The following is a 14,435-nucleotide window of genomic DNA, read 5'->3' on the forward strand; positions in this document are numbered from 1 at the left end:
AGTAAAATTCAAACCTAGAATAGGTCGTTCCACTTTTGGAACAGGACGTTCTAGATTCTTATTCTACCCATAACGGACTAGCCTAGAACGGGCCATTCCGAATCCGAAATGGGCCGTTCTGGCCCCCTTTTGATACCTATAATAGACAGCTTGGGCACAGTTCTCAGGACCTCAAAAATTTCGTCCAAGACTCCTTAAAGCTCGAAATTTCTCTCTCTCTCTCTCTTATTGTATTTCTTGAGTTTTGTGAGGCATATTGTAGTGTGAAAGGTTGCCGCAAAGCACCTAAAATCTCCATTTTTGAAGATCTAATAAAGCTTGCTATGAGGTATTACTCAATCTTTCTCTTCTTTTATTTCATATATTGCTATAATAAACGTAACCATGTAGATATCTTAGGGTTCATCGTGTAATTTAATTTTCATGTAAATAATCATTAATGAAGGAGATTAAATATTTAAACTATTAATTCTTATTACATTATCTTCATCATAGGGTACCGATTTAGGGCGTTGTAGGGGTGCTTAATACCTTCCCTACACGTAACCGACCCCCGAACCCAATTCTGGTTGTCAAGGCCATTTTTGGACTTTTAAAAATCTTCTTTTTCCAATGTTTTGAGTAAAACATTGGTGGAGACTCCATGAACCTATTTTCAAAACCACTAATTAAGGATTAGTCTGGTGTTCGGATATTCCTTAATTGATGAGATTTTCAAAAGGATGTCTAAACCATAGGTTGCAAGACCGAAAATTTTCGGGTTGCGACAATCCATACCAAGGGAATGACAACATTATAACAAGTTATTTCCATGCTAAATATAAACCAATCCAAAATCCAATATATACACATCCATGCCAATGCATCATATTCTATGATAATAAAGAATCCATAACCAATGTATACAATCCATACCAAATGCATACATATTTCACATCCAAACCAAAGTCACACCACTGTATAATCCCATGAAGTAGCTAACACATCCAAACCAAATGTTGACCTCAACACATCCAAACCAAGTGTTGAATTTGTGAACATGTCTCCTGCCCATGTCACACACCTAACCTCTTATGGAAAATATACAGTTGGGTTATGTCGTCACGTAACCTTGGTGATCGCGGCCACTTCATCCATCGGTATGACTCAGCCATTCCCTCATACTGGTAGCAAATAGAATACTTAGAGGAGTACTTCATAATTCACCTAACATCTGAAGTGGTTTTTTATATAATCTTTGGAAAATTTCTATATTGGAATCCTCACCATGGGACTCCCAAATTCCATATTTTCCTAAAGATTATATCCTGATCTCACCAAGAGATCTCCCAATCCATACCATAACCTTACTCCTCTAAAGTCCTATTAGCTTTCCAAACCAAAAACACATAGCATATTCAATAATTACATACAAACTTTTCCATAACCATGCCAAATTACTCAATATAACAACATAAATAATTAAACACCCAAAACAACTATCAACAAAACCAAATCACCCTTTGTGAAATAGCAATCTTCACATAAAACAGCATATTAAGAGTTATACTACTCCTATCATGCTCATACTTATCTCATATGAATGATAAGAAGATTTCCTACAACTCTTATGAAGACATTAAGTCCTAATTCCATCACCTACTTTGTTCAAAATTCTAAAAACCGCAACAGCTATAACCAATGCTGGCAGATTGACCCCTGTTCACTAAAACAGTCATATTTGGAGTTCTAGACCTCCTGTTTGGGTGATTCCAACACCATTGGAAAGCTAATATCCAAGGCTAAAACTTTCATGAAGACATAAAGACCAACATACTCACGCCCAGCGCAAAACTCAAACAGAGACCTACAGAGGTCTTTACGCCCGGCGAAAGTATTCTACACCTGGCACAATTCCAGATAGAGACTCCCAATGAGTCTCCACGCCCGGCGTGCTCAGATGACACCCGACACAATATCAGTAACCAAAACACAAGGACCACGTCTGATAGTGCTCCCTACATGGTTCTCCCCACGCCTGGCAATGTTCACCCAGGGATTCCCATTTCAAATTGCGTCTGACGCGACTAGCCTTGCGCCCGGTGTGATTTGGCAATGGTAGTCCTTGATGAATTCACGCCCGGCGCATTTACAACCAGAAACCCTCAAAAACCTCGAAAATTCCTTCCTAACATGAACCCAGTCCAAAATACACAAGTTTTAACCATTACAAAGCATAAACACTATCCAAAAACAACATATTAAGCAATGAAATCAAGTCTTAACCACTAATTCGGGGAAATCATGGAGAAACCCCAACCAAAACCCTTTCCCCTCAATCCATCTTTAATCAGGCATAAATCATGGAATCAACGTGATATTTCAAACCCATACATACTAGATTAAGTCTTACCTTAGAAACTTCATAAATGCAAGATTTGGACAAAACCCTCAAATTCACTCAAAAAGACCAGATTTATCTTATGTTCCTATCCTTCAATCTCTTACCCATCCTATTCCTTTCCATGCAATACTCACAACTCACCACCATATGAAATACAACATGTATCAACACACAAACAAACATCACTTTCAGATACATATGCTTGGAATAATGAGTTGCATGCCATAATACTTCACTTAACTAAGATGAGAAGGAAGGTGATCAGTATTCTTCCCTCTTAGTACCAATTCAGTATAATGGTGTACAATGCATCATTCACCAAATTCATGCACACACATGCCTATATAAACCTCTCATCTCATACTAGAAAATCACTAATATGTCCAAAAAACTAATCAAACACACATAATTATACAACATGCACAAAGATAAGTACATTTCAAATCCACACCTCCATAATCCAATCCAAATCCAAATAAACAACATACATATATATATATATACATATATATATATATATATATACACATAAGTATATCTACTAAATAGCTCGATATTTCCATGGCGTTACAACTTTCCCCAACAACAAAAATTTTCGTCCCCGAAAATTCACTTACTCAAAAAGAGATATGGGTATTGATCCTTCATCCTATCTTCCAACTCCCAAGTAGCTTTATTAGTAACCTCATCCCAGATAACCTTTAACAAATTGATAGATTTACCTCGCAACTATTTCACTTTCTTATCTACCACTGAAACTGGTTGTTTCTCAAAAGTTAAATTCTCCTTAACTTGCACTGCCTTTGATTCCAAGACATGACTCGGATCGTGAATATACTTCCTTAGTTGTGAAACATGGAACACATCATGCAAATTAGACAGGAATGGAGGTAATACAATCTAATATGCCACTGATCCAATCCTCTTGAGAATCTGATACGGCCCAATAAACTTAGGATTCAACTTCTTAGCTTTAATAGCTCTTCCCACACCTGTAGTAAGAGTCACCTTCAAAAACACATGCTCTTCCTCTAAAAACTCCAGAGGTTTCCTCCTCTTGTCTACATAAGACTTTTACCGACTCTGAGCAGCTTTCATTCTTTCCTGAATTTGTTTCACTTTTTCGGTAGTCTGCAAAATGATCTCTGGCCCCACCATCATTGATTCTCCCTCTTTAAACCAACACAGAGGTGTCCGACACTTCCTCCCTGTAGACACCCAATTTCTTCCGGGGGCATACAAACAAGGAAATGGACCTCTGTTATGAAGGGAAAGAGCTCCCGAAGCATGCAAACAACAAGACAGGACTTTAGAAGGCCCAAAAGCCCAAATAAGCTAATTTTAGAAGACTGGAACGGGTTGTTCCCAAAACCAGAACGGGCCGTTCCCGATTTGGAACGGACTGTTCCAAGCCACAAAAAAGGCCTAAAAACCTAGGCTGGAACGGGCTGTTCCAAAATCGGAACGGGCCATTCCAAGTCACAAAAAAGGCCTAAAAACCTAAGCCGGAACGGGCTGTTCCAAAATCGGAATGGGCCATTCCAAGCCACAAAAAAGGCCTAAAAACCTTAGGCTGGAACGAGCCGTTCTAAATCCAGAACGGGTCGTTCTAGCAGTCCAGAACGGGCCGTTCTAATTTCAGAACGGGCCGTTCCAGTGTAAGAATTTTGCATATAACATTCGGATCCAGAACGGGCCATTCCGATTTTGGAACGGGCCGTTCTAGACCCTTTCTGAAGTCTATAAATAGACTACTTGGGCTTATTTCTGAGGACTCCAAAATTTTGTCCAGACTCCTTAGAGCACGAAATTTCTCTCTTTTTCTCTCTCTCCCTCTCTTTTGTATTTCTTGAGATATTGTGAGGAAATTGTAGTGTGAAAGGTTGCCACAAAGCACCTAAAACCTCCATAGTTGAAGATTCAATAAAGCTTGTTAGGAGGTATTACTCATCAATCTCTTGTTCTATCTTTCTCTTCTTTTATTTTACATATTACGATAATAAACGCAATTATATAGATATCTGAGGGGTTCACCATGTAATTTAATTTTCATGTAAATAATCATTAATAAAGGGGATTAAATATTTAAACTATTAATTCTTATTACGTTATTTTCATCATAGGGTACCGATTTATGGCGTTGTAGGGGTGCTTAATACCTTCCCTACACGTAACCGACCCCCGAACCCAATTCTGGTTATCAAGGCCATTATTGGACTTTTAAAAATCTTTTCTTTTTCCAATGTTTTGAGTAAAACATTGGTGGTGACTCCATGAACCTATTTTCAAAACCATTAATTAAGGATTAGTCTGGTGTCCGAGCATTCCTTAATTAATGAGACTTTTAAAAGGATGTTTAAACCATAAGTCGCGAGATCGGAAATTTTCGGGTTGCGACACTCCCATACAGAGCCTCAAAGGGTGTCATTCCTATACTTGCATGAAAACTGTTATTATAAGTGAACTCGACCAAAGGAAACATTTCTTCCTAACTTCCTAGATGATCCAAAATACAAGCCCTCAACAAGTCCTCCAAAGATTGGATAGTCCTCTCAGATTACCCATCAGTCTGTGGGTGATAAGCAGAACTGAGTCTCAACTTAGTCCCTAACGCCTGGTGCAAACTCTGCCAAAATTGAGATGTAAAACGAGGATCCCTATCAGAAATGATACTGGAGGGCACACCATGTAATCTAACAATCTCCTTGACATACAACTGAGTTAACTTTTCCAAGGAACATTTTATATTCACTGGAAGAAAATGAGCACACTTAGTTAATCTATCCACGAGCACCCAAATAGAATCACAATTGTTAGCAGACTTTGGCAAACCAACAACAAAATCCATGGCGATACTATCCCATTTCCATTCTGGCACTTCCATCATCTGTTACAAACCTCTTGGTTTTTGATGCTCTACTTTAGCTTTCTAACACACAATGCAAGATGCAACATACTCGGCTACCTCCCTCTTCATACCATTCCACCAAAATATTCTCTTCAAATCTTGATACATCTTTGTCATCCCCGGATGCACGCTCAACTTGCTTTTATGACCTTTTTCAAGTATCAACTTCTTCAACTCTTCATCTTGTGGAATACAAATTCTACCCTTGTATCTCAAAACCCCATCCACATCTTGTTCAAATCCTTCAGCTTTCTCAGAACCCAACAACTCTCTAGCCTTATTCAAACCCACATCCTGAGTTTGTTTTTGTTTCACCATCTCCAAGAAATCACTAGTAATGTTAGTCATACCACAACTAATAAAATCTAGAGCAACCAAAACATTAAGATTCATATCCCTGAATTTCTCTACCAACTCCATCTCTTTAACCATCATGTAAGACATATGAAGAGATTTTATGCTCAAAGCATCTGCCACCACATTCGCTTTACCTAGATGGTACATTAACTGAAAGTCATAATCTTTCAAAAACTCAGTCCACCTCCTTTTCCTCATATTTAACTCTTTCTTATCAAACAAATATTTTATACTCTTATGATCACTGAACACATCATACTTTGCTCCATAGAGATAATGCCTCCAAATCTTTAGAGCGAAAATCGCAGCAGCCAACTCTAGATAATGCGTAGGATAATTCCGTTCATGAGTCTTCAATTGTCTAGATGCATAGGCCACAACTCGCATATCTTTCATAAGAACACATGCTAAGCCTTGATGATATGCATCACAATAAACCTCAAAAGATTTATTAGGATTCGACAGAATCAATACAGGAGATGATGTCAACTTCTCCTTTAACTCTTGAAAACTCTTCTGATACTCCTCCGTCCATATAAAAGGTTGATCCTTCCTGGTCAACTATGTCAAAGGCATAACTATTTTAGAAAATTCTTCTATGAATCTCCTATAATAACCAACCAATCCCACAAAACCTCTAACTTCAGTAACTGATTTCGGACGCTCCCACCTCAAAATCGCTTCCACCTCAAAATCGCTTCCACCTTAGTAGGATCAACTGCAATTCCTTATGCAGAAATCACATGACCCAAGAACTTAACTTCAGATAGCCAAAACTCACATTTTGACACCTTTGCAAACAATTGTTTCTCTTTCAATACCTGCAAAACTATCCTCAGATGTTCTCTATGTTCCTCCATAGATTCAGAATAAACCAAAATGTCATCAATGAACACCACAACAAACTTATCCAGAAAGGATCTGAAAATCATGTTCATATAATCCATGAAAATAGCTGGAACATTCGTCACTCCAAAAGGCATAACGACATACTCATAATGGCCATACCGAGTCCTCAAAGCAGTCTTTGGTATGTTCTCCTCCTTTACCCGAATCTGGTGATACCCAGACCTCAAATCAATCTTGGAGAAAATAGAAGCTCCCCTCAATTGATCCATTAAATCATCTATCCTTGGCAATGGATACTTATTCTTGATTGTCAACTTATTTAATTGCCTGTAATCCACACATAACCTCACGCCACCATCCTTCTTCTTTACCAATAACACTGGTGCTCCCCACGGAGACACACTAGGTCTGATCATCTGCTTCTCCAAAAGTTCCTCAACCTGCTTCTTCAATTCAGACAACTCCCCTGGTGCCATTCTATAAGGAGAAATAGACATTGGTCCCGCCCCTGGTATAAGATCAATATTAAACTCCAACTCTTGCTTTGGTGGTAACCCTGGAACATCATTCGAAAAAACCTCTGGAAAATCTCTAACAATATCAATACTATTCAACAACTTTTCATTCTCTAAACTGATAAAAGATAGGATCATAAACCCAAGAGCTCCACCTTTCAACAACCCATCCACCTGTCCACTAGAAATAAATCTCTCCTATTCAACAGTAAGAAAGATTAATCTCTTCTCTGAACAATCTATCAAAATCCTGTTGGAAGAAAGCCAATCCATCCCTAAAATCACATCCAAATCGGATGAAGGTAAACAAAACAAATTCACTTTATAACAAAGCCCTTCCAACTCCACTAGACATCTTAAACAAACCTTAGAAGTCAAAACAGACCCTAAAGCTGAGGTAGAAACGACTAGATCCACACACAAGGAACTCACAACCAAATTTAACATTGCCAGACATTCATAAGAAATAAAAGAATGTGAAGCACTAGAATCAAATAGAATAGAAATATCATTACCATCAGCTTTGCCCTTTCCCTTTACCAGCTCATATGACGTTTCAGCTTCAACACCTATTAAAGCAAAAACACGACCTGCTGTAGTAGGCTAATCCACTTTCTGGTTCCCTCTAACTTGAGTATTTCTTACATTGCAATCCTTAGCCATGTGAACCACCTTGCCACATTTAAAACATACATAATCCTTTATGGGACAATCCCTCATCAAATGTGGGCCTCCGCATCTGTAACATCTGAAACTCTGAACAGCTCCTGTAGTAGTAGTCCCCATTGTCTTCTTATTAGCATTCCCCTTCTGAAATTGAGATGGTCTCTTTTGTGAATGCTTCCCCCTACCAAATCTAGATGATCCCTCTGGACCCTTTGTCACTTTATTTCCTCCTTCAAACCTCTCAACTATTTTTGCCTTTTCAACTAGAACTGGGAACTCCACAATTCCCATAGGAACAATAGTCTTCTTCAGCTCATACCTTAAACCCTGACTGAACTTCCTACATCTCCAAGCTTCAGTGATAACTTGAGAATAATATCTAGCCAAGTGTTCAAACTTGACCACATACTCTTGTATTGACATATTCCCTTGCTGTAGTCTCAAAAACTCAGCTTCCTTAGCATACCTGGCACTATCTGGAAAATATTTCTCCAGAAACACCTTTTTGAAGTTCTCCCAATTCACCACTTCCCCTCTAGCTTCCATCATAGCTTGAGCACCTTTCCACCAGAAACTAGCCTCACCCACCAACATATAAACAACACAAACTAGCTTCCTCTCCTCAGGACAATGCATCACCATGAAGATTTTCTCCATCTCCTCAATCCACTAGTTAGCAACTTCAGGCCCGTCCACACCTGTAAATTGAGGAGGATTCCCTTTTCTAAACTTTGACAAACCCCTGTACTCGTCAGGTACATCAGCCCTAGCTGCTTCAACTACAGCCTGGTTGGTCTCCATCTGAGCCAACAAAGTATTTTGTTGTCCAATAGCAGCAACAATCATCTCCATAGCTTGAGTAATCTGCCGCTCATCCACGCCTGAAGAAGGAATAGAATGGTTTCCCCTACCAACCATCCTAATCAAGATAAAAGATCAAGGAACCCATGAGTTTACACTAAAACACATAAGTAATTCCTTTTCAAAATCCATTTCCTCACAACAGAAACATAACAAGACCATTTCCCACAAACCCTAAAGAGACTTGACCAGCTGTGATACCAACAAGTGTAACGACCCGCCTTAGGCCGTCACATCAACAACCAATATGACAACTAAAAGAAAATAATATATAATAAAGAAAATAGAGCAAAGGCCAACTACACTAGAGTGTAAATATACAATAACGTATAAATTATTTTCATCATATAAAATATAATTTTATAAAAGATTCACCATCAGTAAGGTTATACAGTTATCCAAAAATAATATAATTACAACATCATGAAAGTATCAAAATAAGACACCCTAAGTGCTGGTCAAGCTCTAAGTCTAGCTACTTCTCAAAGCAGCTACCCAAAACACGCCTTGTCATCCCAAAGCCTCACAATTGATCTGCTCCCCCACATAGTGAGATCATCACAGTCCATATAATGGAAATATAAGGGTTAGCACGTATAAAACCAACCATAGTACAATAAAATGAAATATCATTAAACTAGATATTCATCAACAGTATGTATCCATACCAAGGGAATGACAACATTATAACAAGTCATTTCCATGCCAAATATAAACCAATCCAAAATCCAATGTATACACATCCATGTCAATGCATACATATTCTATGATAATAAAGAATCCATAACCAATGTATACAATCCATACCAAATGCATACATATTCCACATCTAAACCAAAGTCACACCACTGTATAATCCCATGAAGTAGCTAACACATCCAAACCAAATGTTGACCTCAACACATCCAAACCAAGTGCTGAATTCGTGAACATGTCTCATGCCCATGTCACACACCTAACCTCTCATGGAAAATATACAGTTGGGTTACGTCGTCACGTAACCCTGGTGATCGCGACCACTTCATCCATCGGTATGACTCGACCTTGCCCTCATACCGGTAGCAAATAGAATACTTAGAGGAGTACTTCAGAATCCACCTAACATCTGAAGTGGTTTATTATATAATCTTTGGAAAAGTTCCATATTGGAATCCTCACCATGGGACTCCCAAATTCCATATTTTCCCAAAGATTATATCCTGATCTCACCAAGAGATCTCCCAATCCATACCATAACCTTACTCCTCTAAGTCCTAATAGCTTTCCAAACCAAACACACATAGCATATTCCATAATTACATGTGTTTGATGTGGACTAAGGCTTTCATTGGTTTTTAAAATATTTTTCTACTAGTAATAACTTTTATTTTTGTGGTTCGTCCCTGGAGTATCCACCGCCGATAGCGAGGAGGCACCTCAAAGGGTGGGATAGCTGGCCCCAAGATTTAACGCGGCTGCATACACAAGGCAGAATTCGAACCCCTGACCTTGCTTAAGCGTGGATCAACTCCTACCGCTGAACCACACGCTTGAGATTATGTTTGATGTGGACTTAAGGCTTTCATTTGTTTTTAAAATATTTTTCTACTAGTAATAACTAATAATGCAGTTAAAACGACAAGGATATAAGACTGTTTCTTTTCTGTTTTTTTTTTTGGATGATTTAATGGATTTCAATTCACTTTGCTAAAGCAACTAATTGTTGCTTGTACTGAGTACTGATTCGCATTAATAATTTAAAGAGTTTCCACATATGCCCTATATCGGTCAATTTGCTATACAATTCTCATCTTCAGGTGATTAGTAACGAAGAGAGTCAAGGAGCTTCGATCAAGAATTTTGGGTCATATTAAATAACGCGCCTGTCTTAGAGAGCAACTAGCAGTAATGTTGATAAAAACTAGAGGTGGCTACGGATTCCCGAAAAATCTCGAAAGCCGATCTATTCAAATCGAAAAATTTCGACTGATTTGGATCGAATCGAAAACTAAAAATCTAATGAGTTTAGATTGTATTACGAGCTTTGATGTTAAAATTTTAATCCAAATAGATTTAACTGATGAATTATTATATATTAGACTTTTTTTAATATACCCATTTTTTTTAAATACCCAAATATCTCACCCTCTTTTATTTACCTAAATATACCTAAACCAAATCCAAGTGAGAAATAAGTTATGGGACAATCGATTACTCACTTGGTCCCCCAAAATTTTTTTTAGGAAACACATTGATATATCAATTATTAGATAACCGATCCCTTAATGGGTCCATTTGTTTTGGCGTTTTTTTGTTTTTTTTTGTTTTCTATATTTTTTAATTTGAAAATTTATTTTAATTTAATTTAAATTTCAGAAAATGAAAATTATTTTTAATATTTAATTATAATATTTTTAAAATTTATATATTTAATATTATAATTATATATAAATTTTAAAAATTATATTTAATATTTTAATTTTATTTTAAAAATATAGATAATTTAATGATGTAATTTAATAATTAATTTGTTATATTTTTAAATATGTATAATATATTTAATATATTTATTTTGAGTTAATAATTATAGATAATTAAATTTGTTATTAAAAAATTGTAATATTTTTTATTATATATTAAATTTGTTATTAAAAATAAAAAATATTGGTATGAAAAGACAAAATAAAATTACACATGATATTGATGGAAAATACGCAACAAATACAATATAAATTGAGATGCAGGCTATGAAAAATCATCGATTTAAGATTCTTGATTTGAACTCCATTGACGGTAGTGACCTACATTCCTGCACAGAGAACATCTTTTTGGTTGTCCTAGTTCAACCATATCTATTTCAGTTCGTATGCGGGATGACTTTGGAAGACCTTTTTTATTTATGTTTTTTTCTTTTCAGATTTGGTATGATTTGCGGTTCGTCACACTCTAGCCAATAAAATTCATTGGGCAGTTCACCAAATAATTTATTATACACATTAAAAACATATTCTAATGTGAATACCGGATCTATGTAAGATGTGTAATGATGGTGAACAAGCATGCACACAGCAAGAACATGAGAGCATGACGTGTGTAACTTCTAGAATTTGCTACAATCACACCAATTCTCGTCTAGTCTTACTGTAAAAGTTTCATTTGGTCATCCTTCCCTTGGATTAATGGTTTCTTGCACCAGAAGTGCATTCTAACAATCAAACTCGAGGACATGATGACTATTTGCCTTGTATTTTGCATCTCTCATGGCCTTATTTATTATTTTAGTATAAACTTGGCCAGCTCTAAGTTTAGCGTCGACTTTCTTCCCTCTCTAGATGAATAGTGAATTACATCTCTTATAAGTCAACACGATAAGTGCAAAGTTTGGCAAATTTTTGCTTTTCCTAATAATGGAATTAATTGTCTCTACCAAATTGGTAATCATGTGTCCCCTCATCATCCACCGTCCCATGCAAAACTCCATTGTTCTCTAGGAATAGTGTTGAGCCAATCAATTACACCTTTAGTTTGTAGTTCGCTTCTCAATATATTAAAGTAGTAATTGAACCTCGGATCAGTCATCCCATAAGTTGTGAATTTTAAATAATAATAAATTACCAATTTATTATTGTTGATATATAGTAAAACAAATATGAATAAATATTTAATTGATCATAAAAAAAGAACTACATACCCATGTTGATAATTTTTATTTATTTATGCATTCTTGAAATGCTTCATGAAGTTTTGGGCAATGTGGCGAATGCAAAACACATGCACTGAATTGTCTAGTGCCCAACCACTGCCTTGTCTAGAGTAGGCATTTTTTATGGATTCGTCCATGTTGGAGATTAAGCAAAGGCCATCTTAAGGGCAAACATGTCTTTTTAGGTAATGTAGAAAGAAATATCATGCACCTGCTTTCACCCTCAACAATGGCAAAAGCAATTGGAAATATTTTGTTATTTCCATCTTATGCCACGGCCACGAGGAAAGTTCCTTTGTATTTTCCATACAAGAATGTGTCATCAACTTGACCAATGGGCTTGTAGTATTTGAATTCATCGATACAATGTTTAAATGTTCAAAATACTCGATGGAATTGAACATAATCAGGAACCATTTCACCTTGTTGGTTGTATAGTGGCCTTGTCTACTTCTCAACAACAAATCCATCAAGAAATATTTCATGGCATTTAGCAACTTGGGTAAATCATGGTATGATTGTTCCCAATTATCATGTAAGTCTTCAATTGCCTTTTGCTTTGCCATCCAAGCTTTCTGGTAGTAGATTGTGTAGCCTTCCGCACTTTTGATGTGTGCTATTATTGTTGGAATTAAAATTGATGGATCACTCTCCATCAATGGAAGAATACTTTTGCTTATATATACATAGCCAAGGTTGACATAATCTTGTGAGATCACTAGGGATGAACAAAAATGTTCATCTATTAGCCTACGAACCTCCCATTTTTGGCTTTTGTTTATGAAAGCCACTCTGCACCTCCAACCACATTCATCGTTAACACATCGTGCAACAATTAATGTTGGGGACAATTTTTTGATCTTGTAATACAGAACTTTTTTGACATATGTACAGGGAAATGTGTAAAGCAGTTTATCCATCGTCAAAGAAAATGGGTGGATGTTCTTTGCTACTGCAATCTTAGGCTTGGTATCGCATGTCCTTCATCCAACCAAGAGTCAAACGGGAAATTACATATCCCCTTGCATTGAGGGCTAAGATTTACAAGCACACCCCATGAAGATTTACTTGGCTATAGATTAAGATATGACAACATGAATCACAATGAGGTAATACAATTTCAACTTGTTTCAAACATACTCTCTTTTATCCAATTAATTTATAGCCTAAATTTTTTTTTCTTCAGTTTCAATGATGCCATAAAGGGAATTTGAGTCCACATTTCCAAGACGTGCTTACAAGGATTCTAGAATTTGGACTTCTTGCACTATTTTAACTTCATTTGTAGTTGTAGTCTGGCATCAAAGTGACAAAGCCCAATTGCAATTTGGCTTGTGGGGCAACCAATTCCCAATGAAGCATATAATATTGACAAAATGCATGACATAGACATGAGAGGACATAGTGACACCAATTAGGCTCAACAACATGCAGATTAGATTTCCATATGGAAAGACAAACGCAAACATGTTCTTTTGGGCCAACCACTTCAAGGGTCTCTCCAACACATTGTTGAATATTTGCAATGGTTTCGTGCAAATTCAAATTATTCCTTTCTAGCCAATATTCTACATCTGGTGCATCCACTTCAAGAACAAAAATTCCAACAACTATATGATTTCAAGAACATTATCCAAAACCATCACGTACCATAATGGTTGGAGATAATGACCCACCTTATAATGTGGAACAATATCCCTAGTCTTATTCAATGAATCCACCAATTCATATGCAACATGAACATTTCATGTACACCCCACCATCAACAAGAGCACCCACGGAGGACTTCGTGAGCAATCTATTTGGTGTCGACGTATACACACCACAAAGCGCATATGATTACATGCAAAGTATGAATTTTCCTTTATTTTCTTCTTTTTACTCTGAGGTTAGTGGACATGCTTCCTCGAATCCTACTACGGATAATACTCAAATAGAACATGATCAGGACCAAGTTGAACCAGAACAACCACATATTGGTCGTTGAAACCAAACAAGGAACCGAAAACTACCAAGGTTTGAAATTGGTGGCCGTAGACACCGTTAACCTAGCTTGCTGTTATGTAATTTGGTGGATTGTGATTGTGTTGTTTTTCTTATTTATTTACCTTATCATTTGATCTCCTATTCTGTTTGAACAACTATTTCAAAACTATTCATCTCAATGAAAGTGTTATAAGCTTTTCTATTCGCACCAGAAAAGTATACCAATCA

At 36.7% G+C, this 14,435-nt stretch overlaps 1 protein-coding gene across 1 annotated transcript; it reads right to left on the reverse strand.

Moving 5' to 3' along the window:
• Window positions 1-7,615: 7,615 nt before the first annotated feature.
• LOC145957345 (uncharacterized) lies at window positions 7,616-8,224 on the reverse strand. Its single transcript, XM_083073581.1, has one exon. It carries the CDS (start codon window positions 8,222-8,224, stop codon window positions 7,616-7,618), a length of 609 nt encoding a protein of 202 aa, XP_082929707.1.
• Between the last annotated feature and the right edge of the window lie 6,211 nt (window positions 8,225-14,435).

Source organism: Cajanus cajan, chromosome 4, assembly GCF_000230855.2.
Source record: "Cajanus cajan strain Asha chromosome 4, NIPB_CcT2T_4, whole genome shotgun sequence".
NCBI lineage: Eukaryota > Viridiplantae > Streptophyta > Magnoliopsida > Fabales > Fabaceae > Cajanus > Cajanus cajan.

Bases quoted from the DNA above. Each gene is read 5' to 3' on its own strand.
- LOC145957345 (XM_083073581.1), bottom strand. From the start codon at position 8,224: ATGGAAGCTAGAGGGGAAGTGGTGAATTGGGAGAACTTCAAAAAGGTG.